Source organism: Microchirus variegatus, assembly GCF_963457635.1.
Source record: "Microchirus variegatus genome assembly, chromosome: 14".
NCBI classification, from domain to species: Eukaryota; Metazoa; Chordata; class Actinopteri; order Pleuronectiformes; family Soleidae; genus Microchirus; species Microchirus variegatus.
Genome location: NC_139815.1, coordinates 17,457,819 through 17,484,201, shown reverse-complemented (window position 1 = coordinate 17,484,201; position 26,383 = coordinate 17,457,819). Strand labels below are relative to the sequence as shown.

General features: G+C 40.3%; 2 protein-coding genes across 4 annotated transcripts; both read right to left on the bottom strand.

The window, feature by feature from the left end:
• Nucleotides 1-835: 835 nt before the first annotated feature.
• On the bottom strand, nucleotides 836-15,676 carry LOC310936961 (homeobox-containing protein 1-like). 3 transcript variants are annotated; one of them, XM_083901130.1, is made up of 11 exons: nucleotides 15,645-15,676; nucleotides 9,502-9,984; nucleotides 8,664-8,749; nucleotides 8,475-8,585; nucleotides 6,468-6,624; nucleotides 6,300-6,382; nucleotides 5,680-5,775; nucleotides 5,039-5,130; nucleotides 4,776-4,859; nucleotides 4,327-4,678; nucleotides 836-2,601 (listed from the first exon to the last, which is right to left on the bottom strand). In XM_083901130.1, exons 2-10 carry the CDS (start codon nucleotides 9,981-9,983, stop codon nucleotides 4,373-4,375), a joined length of 1,497 nt encoding a protein of 498 aa, XP_083757256.1. In that variant the 5' UTR covers nucleotide 9,984; nucleotides 15,645-15,676; the 3' UTR covers nucleotides 836-2,601; nucleotides 4,327-4,372. The 3 variants fall into 3 exon arrangements, with proteins under 3 accessions (XP_083757256.1, XP_083757255.1, XP_083757257.1); XM_083901129.1 differs by having other exon boundaries at nucleotides 2,584-4,678; XM_083901131.1 differs by having other exon boundaries at nucleotides 2,584-4,678; nucleotides 5,039-5,127.
• A 1,652-nt stretch (nucleotides 15,677-17,328) lies between these two features.
• On the bottom strand, nucleotides 17,329-25,464 carry tdp1 (tyrosyl-DNA phosphodiesterase 1; the record flags this gene model as incomplete). The annotated part of the gene is made up of 15 exons (XM_083901243.1): nucleotides 17,329-17,558; nucleotides 18,522-18,642; nucleotides 19,331-19,433; nucleotides 19,615-19,722; nucleotides 20,200-20,266; nucleotides 20,420-20,468; nucleotides 21,517-21,693; nucleotides 22,374-22,452; nucleotides 22,625-22,795; nucleotides 23,034-23,126; nucleotides 23,520-23,554; nucleotides 23,683-23,779; nucleotides 24,160-24,215; nucleotides 24,522-24,565; nucleotides 24,849-25,464. The coding sequence occupies 15 exons, from the start codon at nucleotides 25,462-25,464 to the stop codon at nucleotides 17,485-17,487; spliced, it is 1,890 nt and encodes a 629-aa protein (XP_083757369.1). The 3' UTR covers nucleotides 17,329-17,484.
• Between the last annotated feature and the right edge of the window lie 919 nt (nucleotides 25,465-26,383).

Below are 26,383 nucleotides of genomic sequence, written 5' to 3'. Positions count from 1 at the left end.
AGGCTTCTGCTTAGCAGATTAAAAACACAAAAACCCCACAGAAGGATCACATATTTTGGTGTGAAATAATTCAAACAAAGAGCTACATGGCTGACCAGTGACACCTCAGAGTCTTTTAAACGCTTAAAGCAAAGACAGCTCTGCTGCCGCACAACTAAAGAGACATTCCACCATAAAACCTGACACTTTCTCCGTCATGCAATCTGAAACCAACCAGGACGAGGAGGTATAGTAAAGTGTTCATTGACTCCTGTAAGAACAGCAGCTGATGAACAAATAAATCCTTTTCTTTATTTTTGAAGCGGAATTGTCCCTTTACTTTCCAACTTAATATTTATTGAGTTTGAGAGGAAATGTCTGTATTCAGAGATCAGCTCGACAGTTTCATTCCCAGCAGTGGAAGTTGGGATTCACATTGCAGCAGCGGTGAAGGAACCTGGGGGGGGGGGGGGGGGGGGGGGGTCTAGCTTATATCATAGCAAAAAGGGGGGGAGTATTTGTGAGGTATCTGTGTTGAGTTTTTAACTCTGAACTAGTAGCTGAGTCTGTGAAGCACTGGCCAATGAGCAAAGATGCGCCTGTTTAGAGTGAAGCCACTGTCAGTGTGCAGGTATTTGTCGTCTTTCATCATTAGTGACGCATGTGCAGCCATTGTACAAGTCCCATGTGTCGCACTGCAAAAACAAATAAGGCACTTGAACTTAAAACCATTCAGCATATTCCATGTGCTGAACAACACATGAGGGCAGTGTTTTCCAAAAATGTGGGACTCTGCCCTCTGGTGGGCATTGGAGGTATTGCAGGAGAGGCTAGATGGCTATAAATATTCCTTTGTGCACTAAAGATGAAACATATCTTTGTGCTCGGGGAAAATTTAAATAAAACATTGTGATTTTTGCTATTCATATTTCATGGTATATGTTGTTTTTCTGTCTAAACAAAACATTCGGCTGTGTTCAGATTACCAAACTGAAGTGAGCCATATCCAATTTGTTTTTTTTCTCAGGGTTGTGTGCACACAGAAATCTGACTGTCAAATCAGATCTGTGTCACTTTGGTATGTGATGTAGATCTAGATCGCATATATATATATATATATTCTTTCAACTGTATTATAGTTCGAGTTACAGCCTGTTCATATCCGTAACAATAGTAATTTTTCTTTTCTTTTACTGTACCACCCTGTACACCCTGTATTTATTACTGCTTAAAGCACTTCTGGTTGGATGTAAACTGCATTTCGTTGCCTGTAGTTGTGACATGTGCAATGGCAATATAGTTTAATCTAATCTAATCTAATATACTGTATATACACATTATAGTGTATATGTGTGGCCATGACTGAGAGCAGACGAACTGTGGCCAAATCGAACAACAATGGAGGAGAGTGTCTTCCTCCAGAGCAGGGGTGTCAAACTCAAATGACCTCTGGGGACAATGAGCATCTAGTCTGGTCAAGAGGGGGCGGGACTAGAGATAAAACAACTGGGTGAGCTGAGAATTATACATTATTTTGTTATGATATGGCATTAAAGCTATTCATGATGGAATATCACAGCATTTCAAAGTAAAAGTGCTTGTTTCGATATGGAATGGTGTCGACCACAATAAAAACATTAATGATGCAAAATACACTATAGGGATACTCGTATAGCTTATACCAATATAAGCGAATGTTGAATGTAATGCACTTAATAATGTGGTAGTTACAACCGAATGTATTAATATAAATATTAGTGGCAGATAAATTTAATATGATGTTCTGTCACCTCATCAGCCACCTGTGCTGTGTTTAAAAGAAGAGGAGGTCGCGGCCCATGTTTTCATTATAACAGGATATCAAGTGATGGGCCGCCAGTTTGACACCTCTTTTCTAGAACCAAATCTCACCCTCAAATTCACATGTGGTAGCTTCATCTTTTCCAATCTTATCTTACCTACAGTATGTCCTGCATGTGATCTCACAAATTCAGAGTTCTCTCTTGTTGCATGTGAAAGGTGAAAGGTCAATCTGATCTGCAATGAATTGGACTAGAACAACGTGGCTGGTAATCTGAACATGGCCACAGTGTAACCACAATTATTCTGATGCTGAAGTCTAGTTAGTGTACAAATGTGGGGGCGTGGGAAACTGGTGTGGAAAATAACAGCTATTCGTTATATTGCTTGTTTCACCGTATAAGCTTGAGTATCAAATGGATACTCACGATAGCACCGAGACACAGAGAAAGTTACATATGTAGCTAGTTGTCGCATCACAAGCTTGTCTTGTGCAGCATACAGAGAGGAGCTTGTGGAAGGAGAAATGAGGCCTTGGGCCTTGAAAGTGAAGATTATTAAACATGGGAGTGAATCAGTTTTGTGTGAATGTCTAACCTAAGCTATGCAAGCATATATGGTGTATGCATATATAGGGAATAGCTGTTATTTTCCATTAAAGAAGCAAAGATGTGTGACGACCCGTTATCCTCGTGGAGATCCACAAACTGATGGGATTTGTACGATGGCTGCACTGAGATAAACGTGTTTATGTGTTTGAACAAACCTTTAAGTTTCAGGTCGAAACAACAACAACGACCTCTCTGTGGCTCGTCAGTCACACTGATCAAGAAAAAAATTGCAGGGACACTTTTAAGCACCATGACATGAATCGAATAAAGTGTCATTTGAAGTGACGACCGTATTCAAACGCCAACGTATGTGTTTAGAACACATGGCATATCGAGCACAAACACAGATATACCTAAGAAAGAAAAAAGAAAATAACGCATTTATCTTGCAATAAGCTCCTCACACATCTGATGTGTTGGCGATTAGCATCTCTCTCATACATGGTTCCATCCATTAAGATCAAACACTGTGAAAATACATAAAATTAATACTTTGGCTAATGCTTCACTCACGTCTCGCCAACAACAAAGATTTGTTTCTCCCGTCTGAAGCTAATATGTCTATATACTGTAAATAGAAATAGAGAAGGGTACATATACACATACCCTCACAGTTTATATAATATACTGTATATACGTATGTGTGTGTACAGTATGCATACATACGCATGTTGTACATAAGTCTGTATTCACTTTACACTAATCTCTAATATCTGAACAGCTTTGTTGCACTGTTGAATCCCTCCCAGCTGACTTGATTATAGATTATAGATTGATTATAGATGAGCTCACAGTGATTAATTCATTCTGCCTGAGCATCTATCAGGTCACTGGACACAAATCAATAAAGAATACTTGTTTGCCAGGACTTTCAGATTTATCATTTTTTTAAAAAACAACAACAAAAAGGCATAAACTCTTGAGGCTACCTGTGATGTGTATGTATTAAGTTTATATTCTTAATGTCCTTGTTATTGATATGGAAGCAAAGAGGTCATAAGTGTTTGAATCTGAAATGCTATACTACAGGCCAGTGTTGTCGTTTGTTTTTTATCTTATTCTGCATTTTTGTCACTAATCAATCATGGCCAGTCCTTGATGTTTGTTGTCTTGTTTGTGCTTTACAGCGACAGAACATACAACAAATGTAATAACCAATGCAAATATTCCATCTCAGGAATTTGTATTTAATTTGAATTAGATTTTTTACATAATGACACAATTCAAATGAGTGCACCTTTTCTTTGCTTTCATATGTTGAGCTTATTTTATCAGGATTAGGGGAAGAGGAAAAGTTGATTATTGAGGCAAACAGTAGTATTATCGATGTGATGTGACCTTGAATTGAAAAAAATAAAAAGAATAAGCTTATTCTGCTGTTCTTCTCACTGGAAGGAATCAACAGTGAAAAATGTCAAAAATAAAATCCACTGTGATGACAATGGTGGTTCATCACTTTTAAAACCATCTGTTCAAACTTAACTTTCTGATTCATGCGTTTCGTTTTTGAGGCTGTTCAGTTGTGTTGTGATCACAGTGCACGACCCTGACGTTTTTCGGAATCCCGTGTCAAATACAGTGTTGTCCTGCTTTGAAAACGCAGGTTGTGTTTTTTTTTTTTCAATTAAATCTGCACAATGTCTCATGTCCTCTTACTCAGTCTGCTATGGAAGATTCAAAATGCCCAAATAAGGAATTGTGTTATTTGGTCATTTCAAACACTCCATAGTCTGCTGCTGAGGACCAATTTGAAAGTTTAATATTATTATTATTATGACTGTTATAATACACAATAATGCCTCTAAGAGCATAGCAGAGCAGGTTGATGGTTGGAGGTAGGGTTGGGAGGTATCTCAGCGTTGGCATTTACAAGACTTTTGGTCATGTTTTTCCCACTTATTACATTCCTATAAAATCTTCTTGCATATTAACACACCTGTCGTCTTTGTGACTCGGACAACTCCAGATATCCACCGCCCTCTTCAGTCATCCTCTAGTGTTTCCATCTTGATCTCGTTCCCCATACTGCAGCCGGCCCCGTCCTCCTGATTGGCTGCCGTCTTCTCCAACCCGATTGGATCCTGGGGCTCGGACAGCACGCTGTGAATGGTGGGTTCATCCTGGAGGGAAGGGGACGGTGGGGACCAGGACACGCCGGTCAATCTGGAACCTTCTGCCTGAACACCTGTCCCTATCACTGGGGAGCGGCCGATCAGAGAAGTGCCCCTCTGTCCAGCCAGGTGTCCTCTACCCAGGACGGACAACCAGCTGGGGAGCAGCGTGGGAACCTGAACATGAAGGAGAAGAGATAATGTAAAAAAAATGCGTTGATATACATGCAGTTTGCAACATTAAGGGAGTGCAGTGATTGTAGTGGGACAGTACCTGGGTCGGAGAGGAGAGGTCAGCTCGACTGAAGCCAAACTGCCTGACTGAAGCTCTCTTGTCAAATGAAGTCATCTCACAACCCTGAAACACAGCAGCAGTTACCGTGATGACACTGTGACCTCTAACTTCTAAAAGTAAATGTAAATAGGTTTCAGGGCCAGAAAAAAATATGATGTCACTATGATGACAAAGACAAAATGCACTCCTTCCAAACTTCATACGCACTGTTCCATACGAGTAAAAAGTCAACTTCAGTTTACCTGGTCAGGGAAGTCATTGCCGTCCACCTCGTCACTGTTGGACTGACCTCCTGGACTCTGGACCTCGATGCCGTGACTCTCCAAGATGGCTGCTTCTTCAAAAACACAAACCTGATCATAGCGTATCGACCTTAATCAACAGCAGCCTGAGACAAAAAGAGAAGCTGCTCCTCTACAGCAGAACAACAATCTGAGAATATGTTTGTCCAATAGGCTGTGGATAAGAAATTAGGGCTGCAACGATTATTCAAATCATTGATTACTAAATTACTTGCTTTTTAAATGTGAATATTGTCTGTTTTCCTTTGCTCCATATAACATAGAAATAATTAAAATTTAATAATTTTGGTTTGTGGACAAAACAAAGACATTTGAGAAATAATTTTCAGGTTTGGTAAAGTAATCGTTAGTTGCAGCCCTGTAAAACAATGGACATAACCTGGAAGTCAAAAATATATTAAATAGGGGGGGACTGCTGGTTGGAAAAAGAAAATGGGCCCACTTCTCAGATGATTTACTTCCTCTAGAGTTAATGGTATCCATCTCTAGTTTCAGGTGTTCTTCGGTGGAGCATGATGTTAACTTGGTAAATTTGAAATCTAATACATACACACACACACACACACAGAGGTAGACATTACCAATGTTGGCACGCCTCTTGATGTCTTTACGTCGGTTGGCAAACCAGTTGTAGACCTTTAGAGATGTGACTCTTTCCAAATCAGACAGCTTCTTTCCTGTGACACACATCAGATAAATGCAGCAGGTCAGAATTTGTATTTGTAATATTTAATGCTGAGCTGTAAATCAGCTCATTAACAAAAACACTGCTTGTGTATTTAACTACCCAGACTTAAACCAAGGACGACTTTACTTCCCTATTCCAACCCTTCTCTCTCTCTCAACATTCATTCTAGTTTCTCAGTAAATCTCTTGGGTTTCAGAGAACCACGGTTAATTCCTAACCCTTCTGTTACCAATCCTGTCATCGCCGACCAGATTTGGCATGCGCACTTCTCATTACCATAACTCCTAGACCGTTTGTGATGTCTAGAAAATTCAAAAATGAATGCATGCTTATACTGCCTTTCACCCTATGTCAGCTGAGATTGGCACAGACGACCTGATTATCATGATAGTCATATCGGGTTGATTCCTTAAAGTTTGTTGCCATGTATTGATGTGTATTGAAAAGTTACACACTACAGCTTTAATAAACAAAAACAATCATTTATTTAACTTTAGTCAGAATCATACATACCTGGTTTCTGAATGACAGCGTTGCAGGCATTAGCGATCTCCTCTCTCTTCGCTTCATCGGGGTACTGATTATCACAGAAGTAACTACATACACACACACATTGTTAACGTTATAAGCCAATTAAACTGTAAACTCGCTCCACTCTTTTCTCCTCCTCCGACACCTCACCTCTCCATAACAGCCAGACACTCCTTCCTCCATGTGAACCTGCTCCCCCGCCTCAGACGGAAGCCCGCGGGGGCAGCACCAAAGGTGGGCGGAGCTTGCGGCCAGTCCATCACCTCCTCCAGAGCCAGTGGGGCAGCTCGCATGGCCAGAGTGGCACCTGAAGTCACAAACGCCACACTCAAAAAGTAAGTTTCTATCAATGTCACACTGGCTTTAGTTACCAAATTCCGCCCCCTGCCCCCCATGTTACCTCAAAGTTCAAAATTATCAAACATTATCATGATCGCAGTGGCATCAAGTAGAGGAAACATAACAATTTAACCAAGAAAAAGTCCCAGTCACATCAAGAACCTCTTTTAAACCCCTTTATTGTATTGTATTGTGTATACTAAACACACACACACACACACACACACATATATATATATATATATATATAATAAACATATCTATTCAGTTATACTGTATATTTAACTTAAAAAAAAAATGGAAAGAAACCATTGCATATCATACACTTATGATGTGCCTTTATTGTATGCATCACATATGTGAAGATGCAAGTTTCCACTTAAATTGTGACGTACTAAGAGATTTTTATTGAAACATCATGCTCCTATTTTTTCCCCAGTGGAAACACTTGAAATAAGACTGTATTCGTACCGTTTCATATTGTACTTTCCACTCAACATGACGCAGTGCAGTTATTGTTAAATCACAGAAAAACAGTTTTTTTTGTTGTGTCCTCATAATCATGCACATCTCAAGATTCTCGAGATAAAAGCAAACAGCTGCCAAAGCCTGCTTTTCTTTTTGCCTCAGTCTTCTTTTCCGTTTTTGTTTTGCACATCTGCAACTCGACAAATATCAAATACCAAAGGCTGCTAAATTAACAGCCTAATAATCCTCTCCTGTTACTTCAACACTCACTGCTTTGAATACCAGCGAGTAGACGTATAGAATGACCATTCTGCACAGATCAATTACAGCTGTCAGCACAGGGCGTCAAGGATCCAACTCAAGGACAGTACAAAGATTGTTCATTATATACCACACATCTTTTTGTCTTACACTGTTGGAGCAATGGTTGTTTTTGTCTTTTAAAAGAAAGACTAAATGTTCTGAATACTGTAAGTACTAGCACTTTTTGTACAGTATGTTGTTTCCACAAGTGGAATATTATGAAAGAAAATACCCCCCTTACTCCTTTGCCACAAAAAAAACAATAAGAGGACACGTTTCGATCCATTGCGGAGCTTCCTCCGAGATTGATGTTTACAGGAGCTATCCATATCCATATATTGATATTGACAGAAAAACGTGTTTAGAACTTTAAAACTATTCAAGACTTTGGTAAAAAAAATATAAAAGTGAAGCAAATATAGGGTTGTAACAAATATGTCCTGCTTTTTCACAGTGATGTCAGATGTTTATCAATACTGTAGTCTCCATGCTTCATAATTTAACTGTATTCAGCTTTGACTGACTCTTGGGCCCCCTTTACACAGCCAGTACAATGCAGACAAATACACCCTAGGATGGACTGTACACATTGAACAGGAGTATAAATGCAATGAGTCTCCACTCCACCCACAGCAACTACGTGAGCAGATATCTGTTGGTGGCTTCGAGCACACGTGAACGTGAAAGGGGTGACAAAAGTCTCCTCTGCTTTCCGCTTATCGAAGATGACTTCTTCCCCTGCTTCGAAACACAAAGAAGAGTCCATACAATAGCGCAAATTCAAGTGCAGCTAATGTAATGCTGTAGTCTGCTGCTGGAAATCTTTGTGGGTGCTCAGAAGTATGACCCCAATTCACTTGAAAGAACTGAATTTAGTACCCATCAACACTAATTACAACTGGTGTCGATCCACGTAAAGTATCACCGTTTGCCTCGTACTTGCTTATGCTACCACACTGTTGCGCGTCAATTAACTTCTGACCTACCATGGACTTAATTAATCTGAGGGAAAGACTAGGAGATTGTGACGTTCTGTGGTGGCATTACCTGGGTTGGACTTTTCCAGCTGATACCATCGGAAGAAGGCCCGTTTTTTCTGCTCGCTGAGGTCCGATCCCTGTTGTAAGAGCCAGTGGGAGATCCGACTCTGACTGATACCTGAAACGAACAGGAACAGTCAGATTTGGATGCTTGCTGATTTACCATCTTGTTCTGAACTGATGAAGCAATACTCACCTGTTACCTGAGCAACCACAGCCTGGGAAATTCGCCTGTTTGCCAGGAAGGACTTAATCTCCTCTTTGATCAAAACGCTGTCCCTTCTACAAGAACATACAGAATATACTGCTTACACAAAGGGGAATAAATTACTAGATTTCTAACAGTCAGACCAGACTAAAACACATTTAGTTCAATCATCTGCAGCCCAATAAATCACAGACAGAAAAATCTATGGATGGCAGCAGCTGCAGCAGCTGAATATATGAAGGAATTTGAGGCCTGATTCTGCTGTAATATTCTCTGCTCCTTTGGTTTCATCTTCACACACCTCCGAATCAATAACACTCTGATTGCTGCTGTCTGGCTGTAGACTACAGATGAGAGGGTGGAGGATGAGCGTGTATGTGTGTACAGTATGTGCATATAAGTGTGTGTGAAGTATGTGAATCCTCCTTGTATCATATTCATATTCAGCGTGTGCTATATGCAGCCTTCTCGATCATCCAGCTCCTTGTAATAGCACCTGCTCTCTGTAGCCTTGAGCCATGTTGGCACGTACACCACTTTCATACCAAAAATACAGTCATTGTTAAACCAGTCATAGTTAAGATCCTTATCATGGTTGCGACAAACCAAATTAAGTGTAGCTGCTGCCACTGTGCCCTCAGCAACAAATTGCAGTGTCTTTGACTGGATAAGAATCTCAGGATTAAAACCAAAGCATCGTGAGGCATTCAGGTCATATACAGTGTTGAAAATCTGGTGCCGTTTCCCATGCAAAACTAGTCCCAAATGCTCTGAGGGGGCATCAGGATTCAGGTTCATCTACCCAAGCCAAGTGGAAACATCTTACCTCATCAGGTACTCCACCTTTTCATCAACATCTATGTCCTCTTCACTGGCCTCAAACCCATAGCCTGGTGCTGACATGCTGCCACTAACCACACCAAGAGGAAAGCGGGGTGGTGACAGCTTCCCATTGCTGACAGCAACCAGACCATTCTGAGCCCCCGCGGTCATGATGACCGGTGAGGCTACCGGAACCGGAAGAGGCAGAGCGGTGGCATCGAAGGTATGGCTAGGCGATGCTGAGAGTTGGTTGTCTGGAAAGTTCGTCTGAGTGGCAGCTGAAGTCGTGGAGGATGAGGCGGCAACAGTGCTGGAAGATGAGGGTGGCATATAGGAAGATTTGTCTGTCGACTTGTGACGGTCAAGGTGGTCCAGGGTGTCCAGGGCATGCAGGACCTCTGCATGGGTAATCCCAGTCCTCCTCAGCCTCTGGAGGAGGTCAATTTGCTCGATGGTGAACCGAGGCTCCTCACACTGCTGGAACATCCTGGAGGAAAAATCAACAACATTAAGACCAAAAAGTATTTACTCAGGTGCATTTGTTTAATTTAGCACTCCCACTTTGTAATACTTTACTGTAAGTCAACAAAGTATGTGTTGGACAGTGCAGTGACAAACGTCCACTTCATTCCAATGCCACTGTAAGTCTTCAGCTGTAGTCAGGTTCCACAATGGGCTTGACTCATAGGTACTGAAGGGTTTGCACATGTATTTTCACTTGCCATACATCCACGTTACATTCCTGTCCACATGTATCCAAGTTTGTTTAGGATCACGATGCATAGATTTATCTCCAAATTCCTCTTTGTAGCTCAAGAATTATCACGAGCAAAATTGAATGGACCTCAGTCAGGACATGCATCCATCAAGACAGGACAAGGATTATTGCCATTATTATTATTATTATTATTATTACAGACTACAGGTCAAATGGGATAACCGTCTGCTCAGTCTGCAATGGAGTCAGACAACAGAGCATTTTGTTTAGTTTTTGCATGAATTACCTCTCAAAACAGTTAAATGTGTGCAAACCTGGCTGTATGGTGTTTTTTTTTTAGCCCAAGCTGGTTCCAGCAGCTCCTTTGTGTGTTCTGTGTATGCACAGAAATGTGTTATTATGATCTGCCGAACTAAAGAAGATAAATGTATGACATATCCTGGTTTTAAGATGTCGGGCAATGTCCTGAAAGTCTGCAGTGTCGTGAAATATCTCGGACATTTTATAACGGATCGACTGGCAGATGGTGAGGATATTTATCGTCAGTGTCGCATGTTATACGCTCAAGCAAATGTACTGTCACGGCTCCTGCACTGATGGAGTGAAGCTTTCTTTGTTTAAAGCATATCGTGGCCAACTGCACACTGCAGATCTATGGTCTAATTATAAAAAAAGGACGCCTTCAGAGGCTGCAAATGGCATATAATGATACTTTAAGACTCTTGTTAAAAAGGCCCAGATGGATAGTGCCAGTGAATTGTTTGTGACTGCTCGAGTCAACGCTTTACAGATGGTTTTAAGAAATCTAATGTAGAGATTTATTTGTCCACTCAATGAGTCTGAAAATAGTTATTTTAATACTGCCAATTACGTATCATGACACATTGTACGTCTCAGCTTTGGAAACACTGGTTTAATTGCTTTCTAAAAAATAATCTTTTTATTGTGTTTTTGCTTTTGTTTATTTTGTGCCGTCTGTTTTGTTTGTATGTTATAGAGCTATATCTGCAATTAAGCATTAGTATTGTTATACCTGCAAGGTTTCATTTACATTTTCATTGCTTGTTTGGATATATGCATTGAAGTTTATGTCCCTGAAAGCATGGAGACAGAGCAAAAATGAGCTATGGCACATCTGTTAGTCTACTGCCTGCAGATTTACAGCGCGCACACACACACACACACACACACACAAAGATAGAGCCGAGAAGCTGCCATCCAGATCTTAAGTGCATTCCTGTCGATTAAATAAGAATTTTATTGCAGCGGATGCTTTTAAACCAAATAATCACACTACACAGCCTCAGCTTGGTTTGTATTATTGCACAGACAAATGTTTTTAAGATAAATGTGTGCTCCCTTCATGCCATATATTCTTAAATGCGTAAGCCCCCACCCCAAAAAAAAAACCTTGTTACATTAATAGTGAGTGAAGTAAGCAGGAGATTAACAGACCGATGAGACGGCACATCTGTCTTCATGCTTTTCTTTCTAATGCCAAGAAGAAAAACAGACAGAGGGGAGAATCAAAGTCAGCAGACATGTCAACACTTACAGAGAGAGGGAGGGTGGGGTTGAGAGTGTGTGTGTTTGCATGTGTGCGTATCTTGGGAAAAATGCCAAGAAAAATTTACATCTCAGCCAGCCAAGCTCCATACTTTCTCTGCTGCAGAGGATGAGTCATGCCGTAGAGACTGTTAGTCAGTTAAACTGATAAACAGGATTGATAAAGACGGCAGAATCATGGCCACCTCAGCAATGTTGTTGTACCCAGTTTATAATCAGACGTCCAAAATACTCACTCTGGTATTTTGTTGTGCATTTCAAATTAAAACATATTCTAGTTTTGTCACGGTTTATTTTATTCATAATCCAAACTATATTGTCAATATTTAAATATAGTTATAATAACATTTACACATAGGCAACAGATGCGTTTTTACATATGCATAATATATGTAGACAGGCAAAAACTGACTTTGGCTCCAGGAATCTTCATTTGGAGCTTTTTGTCCTTGTAGGAGAGGAGAGTGTAAATAAGAATAACTGAAATTCTCTCTGGCTGAGCTCCAGAGACGATGCTCAACTTCCAGAATGAGAGCCACAATCTCCACCAATGCTTTTGTTCCAACTATACTGGATGACTGTGATGGTCTTTATGTTGGGATTAGCCAGGCTTTCATTGCTCACCTTCAGCTTGTTCAGAATGCAGGCACTCACAGGCGTGAACACATTTCTCCCGTCCTGGCTTCCCTTCATTGGCTCACAGTACAATTCAGGATCAAAGTGAAGGTTTTGTTTTAGTTTGTTTAGAAGTGTCTTTGGCATGGCTTTGCTTCAGCCTTGCGCTCCGTTGTGGTCCCTACGATCAGCTGATCAGCTCATGGTCGTCCCATAGACGAGGCTGAAGCACAGGAGGGCTTTTTGCAGTAGCAGCTCCTAAATTGTGGAATCATTTGCTGTTACACATTAGGCATGCCTCATCACTTCCTGTCTTTAAATCTGTGTTCTTTGGCCTGCCACACAGTGTAGGTTGTTGCTGTGTATGACTTATGTCTCGTTCTCACACTTGGAATGCGAGATGTGCTCCGTTTGTGTTTAAATGTTGGAATTGTACAGCACTTTCGTCAATGGTGTTGTTTTTAATGTGCTCTAAGAGTGGCCAGATAGAAGAAACATTAACTTCAGCGAGGACCTAAAGGTCTCAGTCAGTGAGACACAAGATTAAGCCAGTGTTGACCTGATTGATAGTCCTCGATTCAAAGCCTGCAGGCGTGACACTTTTTAAAACTTCCAGAAAGACAACCCAACACTGCACAGATTAAATTAGAAATGACAAGGAGTGTAAAATGTTTTGTAAAGGTTGTGTTTACTTTTTCACTCTGCCTAACATTAGAGTGCAACATGGTTTGAAAATGAGGTTTGATTGCCATTTATTTGTGCTCTGTAAACATCAAGACAACCAAGGGTTACTTTTAGAAAATCTTCACTTCGAGTCATTGGAGTTGATATATTATCTTGACAGTAGACTGTCTGTACAGACGGTGTCTGACACAAACAGCTGTGTCTCCATCTTTAACCAGTTCACCAGGTCTTTAATTCTGGTCATAAGACTTTAAACAGGTTAGACAGCTCCACTAAAGTGCACGACTAATCAAAAGCCTATCAGTGGTGACAATGAACTAATTGTTTTTTGTTGTTGTTCTTTCTCTTGTCTACTGTAGAGTACAGCATCAGTATAGCACACCTTACTGCAAAACACACCAGGCAGAGTTGCAAGGCAAAAGCAATGATATTCCTATGTGTGTGTATATATATATATATATATATATATATATATATATATATATACATAATGATATTTATCTGCACATTTTTGACGAGGAGGCAAAAGTAGTATCAAAGAAATTATCAGTCCCTTTACAACAGTCAAATCAAGGCAAGGTCACATCCCTTTCATACACTGCAGATCCATATTGACATAGAAACCAGCCATCGCATTTGGTGAACATATTAGTTTCTCCTTATGGCCTTTGTCATGCCAGACATTGTGACAGGTCCAAATAGGACAAGCATAGGTGTGAATTATCAAATGATTGATGGCTGTTTCCATTTCGTCACACTGTCCTGACTATTGACTGAGACTACTACTGAACAGAACAAACGTTGATGTTATCAGACACACCTGTGCTTTTCCTGCTAAATCACATCAGAATATCTGCTGTGAAAAGTAACTTCTTGTCAGCTACACTAACTTGTTTGATATCACAATAACAAGTCCAAATGTATAGCGCCCCAGACATTACATGCTGCAAATTATCTATAACATGGGCACATTTAGGCTATTTTGACCTCCATGTATGCTGCACAGGAGCTTCCATCCATAGAGAGTAAACAAAGCTGCAGTGATGGAGATACTTTATTTTAGACTGGGAATGAGCTACAAAGAGTTTTTGGGATTCCCCTCTCTCTACTGCAGATTTCCCAGAGAGAAAAACCACACATTATAATACATCAAATATTTCCTGAGCATATTACACATATTTCACGACCACAAATGACTATGCTGTGGTCACAAATTAATATTTTGCGCCTACATTATAAATATTTCAATCCCTTTTTTGCATGTCATGCCTGGGGCTCCAGATAATGGTCCTATTGTAGTTACTACTATTATTACGAAGAGGACACTGCATCAACTATAAAATGACAATTACACTGGAAAATACAAACACTGTTTCTAGTTCTAGTTTTAATCCGTAGCTTCAGAAATGGAAAAATGACATTAGCTGACGTCAGTTAAGATTCGTTGGACTGACTGGCAGGAAACCAGACGTGTTTCTAATTATTACTATGTGGCTGCACAGAGTGTGTAGCAGAGGCTGAGAGACACTAGTAATAATGAGATAGTGCTGACTTGCACTGCTTAACTCACACACACATACACAGAGAGCAAGATAAAACACTGAAGTCAACCAGTGTAATACTTTTTCAGTGTGAATATTGATATAATCATACCTGTAAAACTGGGTTTGATTCAGCAGCTGAGTTTGACCTCTGACCTCCCCAATAAGGAGCAGAGTGTCCCAGCAGAATGGCAGATTACAGTGTTATGAATCAAGATACGCTGCTATGCCCAAGGTAAGGCCGTGTATCACCGACTGATTTACTCCTTAACATAATATAAATTCATGTTGACAGTCAAAAAGTCAACCGGATTACTGTAATCCAGAGTCACAATCACAACAACCTCCATACATGCCGGTTGAGCATGTTAACTCGTCATTTCATGACAGTAAGCAACTTTTTAAGGTACAATCCAACAAAAAGTGAACAGCTGGCTTATTTAAACATATACCATACGGTGGTGGTCCCTGTAATGTCAAGGTAACACAGATGCAGCTCTTTTACCGACTTTCAATCCGAATGACGTTGAGAAAAACATGACTTTTGACGTTGACCTTCTTCTATGAAAACACGCAAACAAGACCGGAGCTTTGTGGACACGGTTTATTGACGACGAAGAATAACTCATCACGTCGGCACACGTCTTACAAAACAACTAATTTAAAGCGCTACGAAATAGTTGAATTTGTTAATGGTTCCTGCGTGGATCACTGATAATATCACTCAAGACGCCAGCGCGCATTACGGTCCAGCTGGAAAAGTTGACATTGTGTTGGATTGGACGATTTTTGGTGACCAGCGAGCATGCCGAATTAGAGACCGACTTTTTCCTGTGCAGGTATGACCGGTGATATCAGTTAAAGTGGCGTGATTATTAACCGTAAGATGCCGCAACAACACTGGCGATTTTTGTATGGAGTTTTCAGTTATCAGCGTACAGGGAGAAGGAAATGTATCGGGTAAGCAAAGCGGATCCGTTTGAACACAGACATCAGCAGTTACAGCTGCAGGACTTCACTCACCTTAATATTCCCGTCGCAGAGCCTCCGCCGACGTTTATTCCACCATGTATGTGTTGTCTCGGGGGCGCCAGCACACACGGACACTGACAGTTTTCCCAAAATGTCTCCTCTGTTTCTCATTGGGTTTCAATCCACCGTCAGACAGATTTGCCTTTTGTCCGGCAGACAGGCGCCATGTTGACACAATGACGCAAAGAACGACGGGAGTTGCAGTTCACAGAACTTGGAGCCTCCGCCGACTCCTGGGAATAACACATAGACCCGACCAGAGCAGAAGGAATTCCGCACTTAATCTCTGAAATATGAGGCTTCTCCTCCAGACGTTTATGTTGTGCAGCTCCTGTAGTGTGTGCTCTGCTCCGTTCGTTGCATTTTGATGGCCCTATATGTTTAGATCTGGGACATTTGCTGCTTTCCAGTTTGCAACACATGGTTATATTAAATTGAGCTTTAACACAAAAACTTAAAGATGCAGCAGGCAGGATTTATTTTGGCATCATTGATCAATAGTTCCATAATCATTCAGCATAATATGAACAAGTGGGAAAAAATAGAGACTGCACTTCTGCATCTTATAACAACTAGATCCATAGCAGGACATATCACGTCAAAGCAGTTCACAGAGAGACTATCTTTGTTTGTATGCTCCTTTTCTGTGCTGTAACTTCCTATGCTGCATAGACACCGAAATGAGGAAATAAGTTGCTCGCTGTTCATCCTTTGACATTCGAGCGGTCGGAATCTCTAATGTATTTTCTTCCTTGTTCTGACATAAAAAAAACTTGCCTGCCTGTTCTCAGGTTGCCAGATGTTTAAGTATTTGGTTTGTTTGGACCTAGTGTCACTGCAGAGGGGTGTGACTTCAGATAACTGCAGAATGTGAGGCAACCAGTGCCAAAAAGCTGCATCAGTGTAATGTTGGATCCTGAGTGAATTTTAACCCCCAAAAATGTGTGCAGGTACTTATCCTGTTTTGTCAGTCCTGGAGCTGAGAGCTGGGCCCTCAAAACTCTTTCAGCTGTTAATCTGTTTGGAACAGATGGAAAAAACAGTCTCTTGATTTCCACTGGACTGTAACGCGTCCAGCCGCGGCTGTCCAGTGGAAATCCAGTTCACTGGTACTCGTCTCCCGGTGTGCATCCGAGCTGCTTTAAACTAAAACTGGGGAAAAAAAACTCATAACCAGTGCTGTGCTGGGGTTAAATGCTTGACATGTCATAATACTTGTGCAGTAATTGCTGTAATAATTACTATAGAAAGGTGTTAATACACAAAGGTGTACAGCATGTACATTTTAAAAAGATCATCCTCTTGCTGATCCATTTCCTGTGTGGTTTCACTGTGATACGATGTTTTCATGGATAATAGATTCATATTAGCCGCATATTGTTAAGTGGTATAGTACACAAAACAGATCACACATGTTACCAATGTTAATTATTTATTGGTACAAAAACATGAAGGTCTACACAGTAGTAAAAAAAATATAAAAATACATGTGAATGACAACTACCATCTAAATACAATGTAGTATTAAAGTAAGATAGGTGTGCATGTGTACTTTAGGACCTTTTGGGGCATATACACTGACCTTGTCAGGACCAGTAGTCCTCATGGAGACCGAAACCTGGTCCTAATGAGGTATAACCTCGTTCAGAGGAACTGATTCAGTTTAGGGCAAGATTTGTGGTTTTGTGGTTAGGTTAAGGTTTGGTATTAACTGGTTATGGTTAAGATTAGGGATAATACTTTGGTCAGGCTGTCCAAACGAATAGAGCTCAATAGCTGTGTGTGAACCTGTAAGTGTGTGTACTGTGTACGTGTGTGTGTGTGTGTGTTTTCAGGAGGGAACCCAGATGTTGCCATGTGTGTCGGGAGCTTGGTTGTACGGAATGTTCCAGAGCCAAGGCTGATCTGAAAACAGGGAGAGAAGGGAGGTCAGTGGCATTAGATGGATACTAATGAGGTTTAATAAATAACATTAGGTCAGACAACATGGTAGAATTTGTGTCTAACTCTGTTTCAGTGCTTCGTACAGCCAAACCTCAAAAAAAAAAAAAAAAACTAAATCACTTTAATTGTTTATAAATTAAACCTATTTCTATGGGTTGGTTTACAGATGTAATGAATGAACACACACTTTGTATGTAGAAATAATACACCTTAAACACATACATGACTGAATATGCTAAGTAAAACACATCATATTATATCAGACTGGTAGTGAAGCCCTAGGTGTGCCCCATAATGTTAAATCTTAAGCAGCATTAAGTCATGGTGGCCTACGAGCATAGATGTGCCAATGTGTAATCAGCAGGTTTTGACACTTAAAGCCACAATGAATTAAATTCAGAGAATCACATATCATGATCCAACAAACTGTTAAGACACGCAAAAACATCTTTTAGTCTTTCAGTCGTCCTGAATTCTATGAAACTGTCCCAGCAGAAATAGAAAACAATACACCATGGAGGGATTTTTTTTCTCCGTCAGCTTAATTTACAGGCATGTGTTTGAGATGACTTTCAGCCTGAAATGAGAGGAATAAATGATGTTCACTCTTAAACCCAACTCACACTCAAATGTCATCATTCATAACGCTGCGGCTCCTCCTTTGAAAACATTTGTTACACTGACTGTGGTCAATTTTATAGCTGTAACTTTGTACAGATTGTTTTAATTACTAGGATTAGGTGTTGTGTGACATGGGGATGATCGTTTTTATTCCATTCACATTTTGTTCTGTTATTAATTTATTGCTCCGCCTGCCATTTTACACAAGGTTAATGTGTCATTGTTCTAAATAAACTAAATCACAAACCATATACCTCTGTACGAACAGCATTATAACACGCCATGTGGTGTTCACATTTGTACCTTTTGGAGAATAGCACGTAGGTGGGAGGTCAAAGGGCACAGGGAAATCGAAGGATGATGATGATGAGGAGGAGGAGGAGGCAGGAAATGGATTCTTATGAACAGGAAAAGTCTTCATGCCCTGTAAAGAGACAGTCGTTGCACATAAAGACGCACCTTTACATTTATAATAATAACTCAATTATGTATTATATATTTTTTTTAAACAATGACATCCATGTGTTTAACTGTAGAAATTATGAAAGGTGTGTATTTTAAAGGGATAGCCCAGTTTTTTTGTTGTTTTTTTAAAGCGGGGTTGTATGAGGTACTGACACATTCTCACTGTAAACATGGCTGCCAGCAGGGACTCACGCATGTCACTCCACACACTGGATCACAATTAGCTATTTTACATCAGGGCACACATTCAAATGTGTTATTTTGTGACTTCAGTGTTTGAAATTCCAATCCTGTTTACCTGCAAACCTGCTAATTGCTGAATTTCTCTATGCATTCTGGTGTGGAAGAGTGAGCAGTTTTCAAACTTCATGGTACAACTTTAAGTGTACATTTTATAAGGAGAGGCTATCATCCGTTTTCCTTGTTTCTCCCTTTAAATGAGAGCAAAGCCCTGTATGGTGAACTCAGCACTGACTTTGTATCTCAAACAACCATATTTCAAAAAAAACCTGACCTATCACTTTAACATGTTTTGTGTATCAGTCAAACACATGATGATTGTTTTTGCAGGCTTTGTTTTGGCAACAGTTAAACAGATGATATATGTTGTCAGAAAGTGACTTTTTGTTCATGTGTGTTGCACTTACAAAGGCCGAGGGCACGTAGAGGACTCCCAGCTCATATGAACGAACCATTATCTGAGTGTTGTTCTTCTCCAGTGCCCCCCACGCTGCCTTGGACAGGTTGGCACTGCAGCACACACACAGACACAAAGAAAGTTTAATGTTTCAGTGCATGCGTAAAAATCAAATGATCACTTCAGATCTTTTCTCAGTCACGTGCAGCTGGTTTATCCGTTTCTAAATTAAAAAACAACAACAATATGAATCACGCACTTTAATGTACAGATAAAGACATGAAATAGTTTCACCTTGTGACAAAAAACCAGGCGAGCTGAGTGAAATCCGGTGACGCCCTCATGTACGTCTTGATGTGTGGCATCGCATGACTTCGTCCTGTTGTATTCGCCTTCCAGCGACTACACACACAAATGTGATATTACAATCAATGATTGAATTAAATGTTGAAAATGTAGTCTTATGTCGAGAGCTGCATAAACCCACCAACCTCATACAGTATTTACAGTTTTAAATATTTAGCTCTAAGTTTCCAGGACATGTGACTATGTCACTAGCATTAATTGCAGATCAAATGTGCTTTTCAAATAAATTGGGTGCAATGTTCATTAAAATAAAATAAATAATACTTCTCAAATGTCTTCATGTGGAATCAAAGAGATGGCTCACTTCACCATTTGCTATGTACTGACTCTGGTGTTGTGATGTAAATTAAAAATTCAAAGGCACTAATTAAAGAATGGAACAATGAGAAAAATGTCTGCCGGTAATCATAGCTTCCTGGTGGTGTTATCATCTGTGAACCCTTAACACTGGGACTGAATCCTGATGAGTATAAACATGTATGAACACGTATGAACTGGTGTGAATGAACTTACTGAAAGAAGGAGTGGAGCCAAAGCTGTTTTTGAGCCGTTTGAATGCTGTAGGGAAGAGAACCTCCGGCTGGAGGACACACAAGGATTAAATCACAACCACAAGAACACAAGTGACAAATCAGTCAAAAGCAGTATAACAGAGTAGCTGGATATATGAAAATAACTCAAAGTGATTATTTAATGTGCATCTGTTACAGGAAAATGGCAAATAACTACTCACCTGGATAGCCTTCTAAACTCGTCCTCACATCTTCAACTGATGGATACAGCTGCAAAATGTCAAACCATTAATCAACAAATCTTTTGAGACATACAGCATAATTCTGCCAAGAGACTAAACTGCACTGCTGATAGAAGGTGTCCAATTTCAATATAAGTGCCAAACACTTGCAGTGGTACATCCCATTCAATAAATGTCAATACAAAAGAAAGTTACAGATTATTTTACAGCTCGGTTTCATACAAAATATTCTACCTTCTCTCCCAGACCTGGCAAACAAAATCAACTACCAAGGTAATGCCATTTTGGCAGGGAACAATGCTGTTCACTGACATTAATAAAATATCTATTTGACAAAGTTAAGGACATGATTGTTGTACGTTTCCCCTGAGCTCCCGCTAAACTGCCGACCATGAAGCTGTGAATCTGCATGCCAACTTTAGCGTCGTTACAGACTCCAACTCTAATGAACTTAAATATCTTGTTCATTTTATTGGCTTTTAATGTGACGTGTAAATGTTCTCTTGAGTAGAATGAGGGGAAAAATGTATCAGAAAGTTGAGGATATAATGTGCAGGTCTGGGATAATACCCACTGTGGCTGTTTCCATACTTGTGAAAAGCACTCGGGGGTATTTTAAGGATCAGATACGATCAGTCTGTCAGGTTTTGTGATGTTTTTTTGCTCGATCTCTGCGACTTTAGAGTGCGCATTGAACTCTTGAAACTGGCACTGGTACCATTTTTCAGCCAGCTCTGCACTGTGAATAAACTAAGCCACGTGACATTGAAAGCTTTATAGAAAAAGGTTGAGAAAGAAAAAGAACAGCTGAAGCTTTTAAAATCATCCAACCAAAACAGATCAGCACATATAAAGGACATAAAGGATGCCGTCATTAATACAAAGACAAGAAGAGACCATTGAAAAGCAGCTGTTAAAAGCCATAAGCAGAGAGTGTAAGGAGACAAATACATATAACATATAACCACAAAATGATGCTTCTATTGATTAAAAATGCTGAAAGAATCAAGTATGAAAACTTAATATGAACTGCATTTTTTTTACTGTCTCTCTCGTATCATTTGAAAGCTGCATACCAAGTGCATGGGGCAGTCTGGCCGAAGAGAGGATTTCCCCAACGTGGTCATGGTGCGCTGAAATTCCCCTGTCAACCATTTGGTCTTATCCAGTCCCAATGAGCCAATGCTGGAAAACTGGCCAATCACAGGCCACCGTTCCTCGCCGGGAAGCGGTTCTGTGTGGTCATACAACAGCTTGAAAAATAACAGACAAGACGAGGGGGGGGGGGGGGGAAATACATGACAGTTATAAACGTTAGGTTTTATTAAGATCCTGGGTGTAACATTTAGGAGGGTTTATTGGCAGAAATTGAATATTATACCCATAGGTATGTTTTATAGAGCATCATACATGCATATATAGTGTATATATACTTTAGACAAGGGCCTTGCCTTATTGCCATGTGTCTTTAGAGGACGAAGCTTACTATGCAAACGGAGAGGAACAATATCAATAATATATTCTTTCTGGTACACCAGACAAACAGTCCGTTTCATATTATTATTACTGCAGCAACCCTGTTTGCTCATTTATTATCTTCAATCATTAATAGTGTTTACTTTCCTAAATCGTCCATGTATGCAAAGCCTTTCTACAGCAAAGTGTCACGTTACACTGTATGCAGAAGTTTTTACAAAGAGGACAAAGAGGGTGTGAGAGGGTGATGGCTGCTCCAGCTCGAAAATTTCGATAAGTGGTTTGTAATTCAAAAGCAAACACCACAAAATGCAGTGGCCATCTCTGTCCATGTAGTGAAGATAGATTATACAAATATGAGAGTTGTAACTACTGACAGTTTGTTTTGGACAAGTGTATGTTAGTTTAGAAAGACAGTAGTGGTATGCAAGAGAAATATAGAGGAAAATGTCTTTACCTTCCTCAGCCTCAGGTGACCCCAGCGCTCCATGTCAGAGCCAACATACCTGCCTGGTGTCGAGCCAACCAGATAAACCCTGATGAGAACAGCATTAGTGTAACCTGTTATCCAGATGTTGCATTCTTCAATAGCTGATATAAGTGTTAAGTCGGTCTGTGTGAGACTGCTGTTACGTCTCCTAATATCTCAACACTTTTCACATCTGTATATATGATGCACATGTGTATCTGCAGGTGCCTGGCGTTCACCTGGTCTCCGACAAGTCATGCTCTTTGATCCGTTGGATCCACTCCTCCAGCTCTGGTGCGCGGTACGATGCCAGGTATTCCAGCAGGTCTCTCTTAAAGAAGGTGGGCGACTCACCTGCGCTCACACTGCTGCCCTTCGGTAACCGTGGAAACAGAGGGCTCATCCACATCCTGTTAGGAAAGTAACGGAAGCACACCCCTAATCAAATATGGATACCATGGGTAAACAACTAATGCTCAGAAGTTGACATTTGTCTTGTCCCCTGACCACCAAACACATTGATGCGGTGATGAAAGGAGGGCTGAGGGTACTGCTAATATCATCAATTGACAGTAAGTTGTCGAATGATGACATCGCTGACAGCAGCGTTAAATTATGATGGGGTAAAAAATAAAGTGTCAGACTCACCCTTGTGTTTTCTGGTACCAGTCAGCTCTGATGAGGTTAGAGGTCAGAATAATGACTCTGAAGCCTTCCTCATACCAAAGCAACATCATCTTACTGCACAAAAGACACAGTAAATAATAATTAGTTTCATGGATATAATGCACAAAGAATTAAAAATAAAACTTGAAAAGCTATAGTGTAACAACCGTACAATAATAATACATCAGAGCAGACATCTTAGCAGGAAAGGCACAGGTGTTCCTAACAAACAAAGTAATTCCTGTCATTATTATTGTAACTGATTGCACCTGAGCTTTCTCACCCAGCTGCAACCTGACCAGTCTAATCAGTCAGGCTAATTGAAAACATCTGTGTGGGTTGATAAACGGATGAAACCTCAGCAGCAATGTACGAGTGTGAGTGGATGTTTGAGCAACAGCAAGGGCCAAGTAACAACAAGCGAGCACCAGGAATGAACAACACCAAGCAAAGGAAGGTCATTCTTACGTGTGGTGAGTTCCAAAGGCAATATCCAGCTTGGCCTGTTCAATTACACAACACATATTAGTCACATTTACTGGAAAAAAATCAAAGTCCTTAAAGTTCCTTTACAGATAGTTAATGATATCAGCAAGGTTGCTCATTGTTGTCTGTGGTGGTAAGATTGTACCTGGCAGAATTTAACATGTGGAAAAGGCTGAGCCTGCTTGAGCAGGCGAGCCTTGGCCTCTCTCTTATCTCCATGGACTATCAGAACGGGACGATCCCTGAAAATACACCACAATTCACTGTCATAAACTGCTGTAGTGATTTCCTAATAATAATAATAATAATGATAATAAAACTAAGTCAATAAAGTAATAACTTGCCAGCAATGAGATCAAATGTAATGCAATATTAACCCCAATTATATTGAAGGGAAAACAGCGTTCATGTTGCTAGTAGTTACAGAACAGAAAAAAAATCGATTTACAGGTCTAAGTTTCATGCAAGCCTTTATTAATAATAATAATAATAATAATGATAAATTGGGTGTGTTTTTTCCATTATCATTAGAATTAGACACTCAAAGACAATACAAATTATTTCACTGTTGTAAAACCTGGGTTTCTTTTACTTGAGTAAATGTGATGGAGGCAGCACTTACCTGAACTCTGAAGGATACTGTTCAACCATCCAGGCAATATCAAAGCAGTAGTTAAACTATGAAGAAAGAATGCATGTTAATAGTTAAAATCTGAATCTCACCAAAGTATCCAGGCTTCATGCTGAGGAGACAATGAATGTCTTTAATGAAGAAATGGAAGTGATCCAACAAACGACAGCCCTAAAGCCATGCTGATAGTGTGGCTAAATCACAGGGTAATTTCTGCCATAAACATAAACTTTCATCAGTCAAGTTTCTGTTTAAGTCTTATACTGTATCTAGTGGTTATGTTATAATATGAATATGATGCACAAGAGAACCTTAACACTTGACCGTGTTTAAGATTGAATATTGTTACTGACCTGAACAGATTCTTTCAGGGTTCCAAATAATGGGGAGAGGATGTCTAAACAGAAGCAAAGCAATGACGAGATGATGACAGATGGTGGAAACTTTACTGATTTCAAATGTGAGAAATATGCAGCAAGTAGACCAATCAGATAGGCCAACAGCAGATATTCTACGGTCATGGGAGAATAAAACTAAGGCTGCTTCACAATGATGAAAATTCAAAAAAAAAAAAAAACTGAAAGCAGTGTTATTTTAAGGACAAAATGACAATTCAGATTTTTTAATCTACAATGTCAGAGCTGAATGCACCAGGTCTAAACAACCAAAACAGCTCTCACCTCTTATGTGTAGCGCACCACTGTTATACTTCCTGTCCAGGCCTGTGACCTTGTTGAGGTAAAACCTGTAAGTGTCATTCAGACAAGGAATACTGGACTCAAAGAAGTCATCTGGCTCATCAATGTAGTAGAGTCTGCCGTGGGGGCTGGGGGGTCGCTCAGTCACCTTTGGTTTCTTAGCTTTGGGACTTGGAGGTGCTCTTTTTGGTAAATTACTGACACCTTTCTGCTTCACATCATCATCATCATCATCACTGTCTGAGAGAGCCCAGCCTGAACCATCCGACACCTCTTTCTTCCGCTTTCCAACCAAGGAAGGACTAGTTTCATACTTTACTGGATTCAGCTGGTTCTTTGCAGCTAACTGTCGGGCCTCAGAGCCAATAGCAAGTGAGGATACAAGAGACTGAGCTGGTTCAGGTTTCACCTCCACAGTGGCTGATGCTGGTTCTAGTATTGGGCCAGGGGGAGAGGCACACCTCTGTGGGATGTGGCTGGATACAGCAGGTTGCTGAGGCTCAGATGTTGTCGTGCCGGAAGGAGGAAGAGCCTCAGCCTCATCCTCATCTTCGCTGCTGGAAATGGTCCACCTGCCATGTTGACTGTCCTGAGACATACCTGAGCAGAGATGCAGAGAGTTCAGACATTAGCTGATCAACAGGATGAGGAACATATGGTAAACCCACTGGTTGGTTGTGTTCAGAAAGTAAACCATTTGCCTTGAACCACAGAAATTAGGTTCTGCCTAAGGAACAGTTTTGGGTCTCTGTGAGGAAACAAAATCTCAAATATATCATTTAGGGCTGCAATGATCAAGTGATTCGCATTTTAATAATTAATTAATCAGATTGTGCGTTCTTGCTATGTTCTGCATTATTTGATACATATAACAAAGAAATAAGAAGAACAGAGTATATTTGCTGTATGGACAAAACAAGGCATTTCAAGACACGGACATAACATTAATTCATTCAGTGTCTTTTAGCTGCATGGCAACAGTGCCAGCGACTCCGTGTGGCCCACTCCATTATTTCGCCATTACACGAAAGAAATAACTAAACAAAAATAATCCATAGATCAGATGATTATTCAAATAATCGTTACAAAATTACACGGCGGCGTGATTTAAAAGCATAGCTCATACGATATGTATACTCAGGAGAAAAACCGCTGCTATAATAATGATAAAGAGTGGATTTGGTGTTGTTATAATATGGTGAGGATCCTGTTCAAACATCGTATGAGCATAGCCTAGTGTGTAAAGTGTTTGCTTTACCACGTTTAGATAAGTGAGCTGCAAAGAGTCCAGTCAATCCACCGCTGATCGGACACAACACACGCAACAAAACACTGTGGGACATGAGCTGGGAAATGTGTCCGAGCTCAAACGCTGTCTCTATTTGTAGTTCCGCCACATTTTACAAAATGCCCACCGCACTGTGTGTATGACTTGTCCCCCGACCGTTTTACCAACATAAATAATAATAAATTCCGACAGGCTCCTTTTGCTTTTTATTCTTCTATTCTACATAATA

Coding starts and splice junctions, on each gene's coding strand:
- LOC310936961 (XM_083901130.1), bottom strand. CDS start 9,983: ATGTTCCAGCAGTGTGAGGAGCCTCGGTTCACCATCGAGCAAATTGAC. Junction 5,776..6,299: donor CGCTGTCATTCAGAAACCAG/GTATGTATGATT, acceptor TGTGTGTCACAG/GAAAGAAGCTGTCTGATTTG. Junction 5,131..5,679: donor CAAGAGGCGTGCCAACATTG/GTAATGTCTACC, acceptor TTTTTGAAGAAG/CAGCCATCTTGGAGAGTCAC.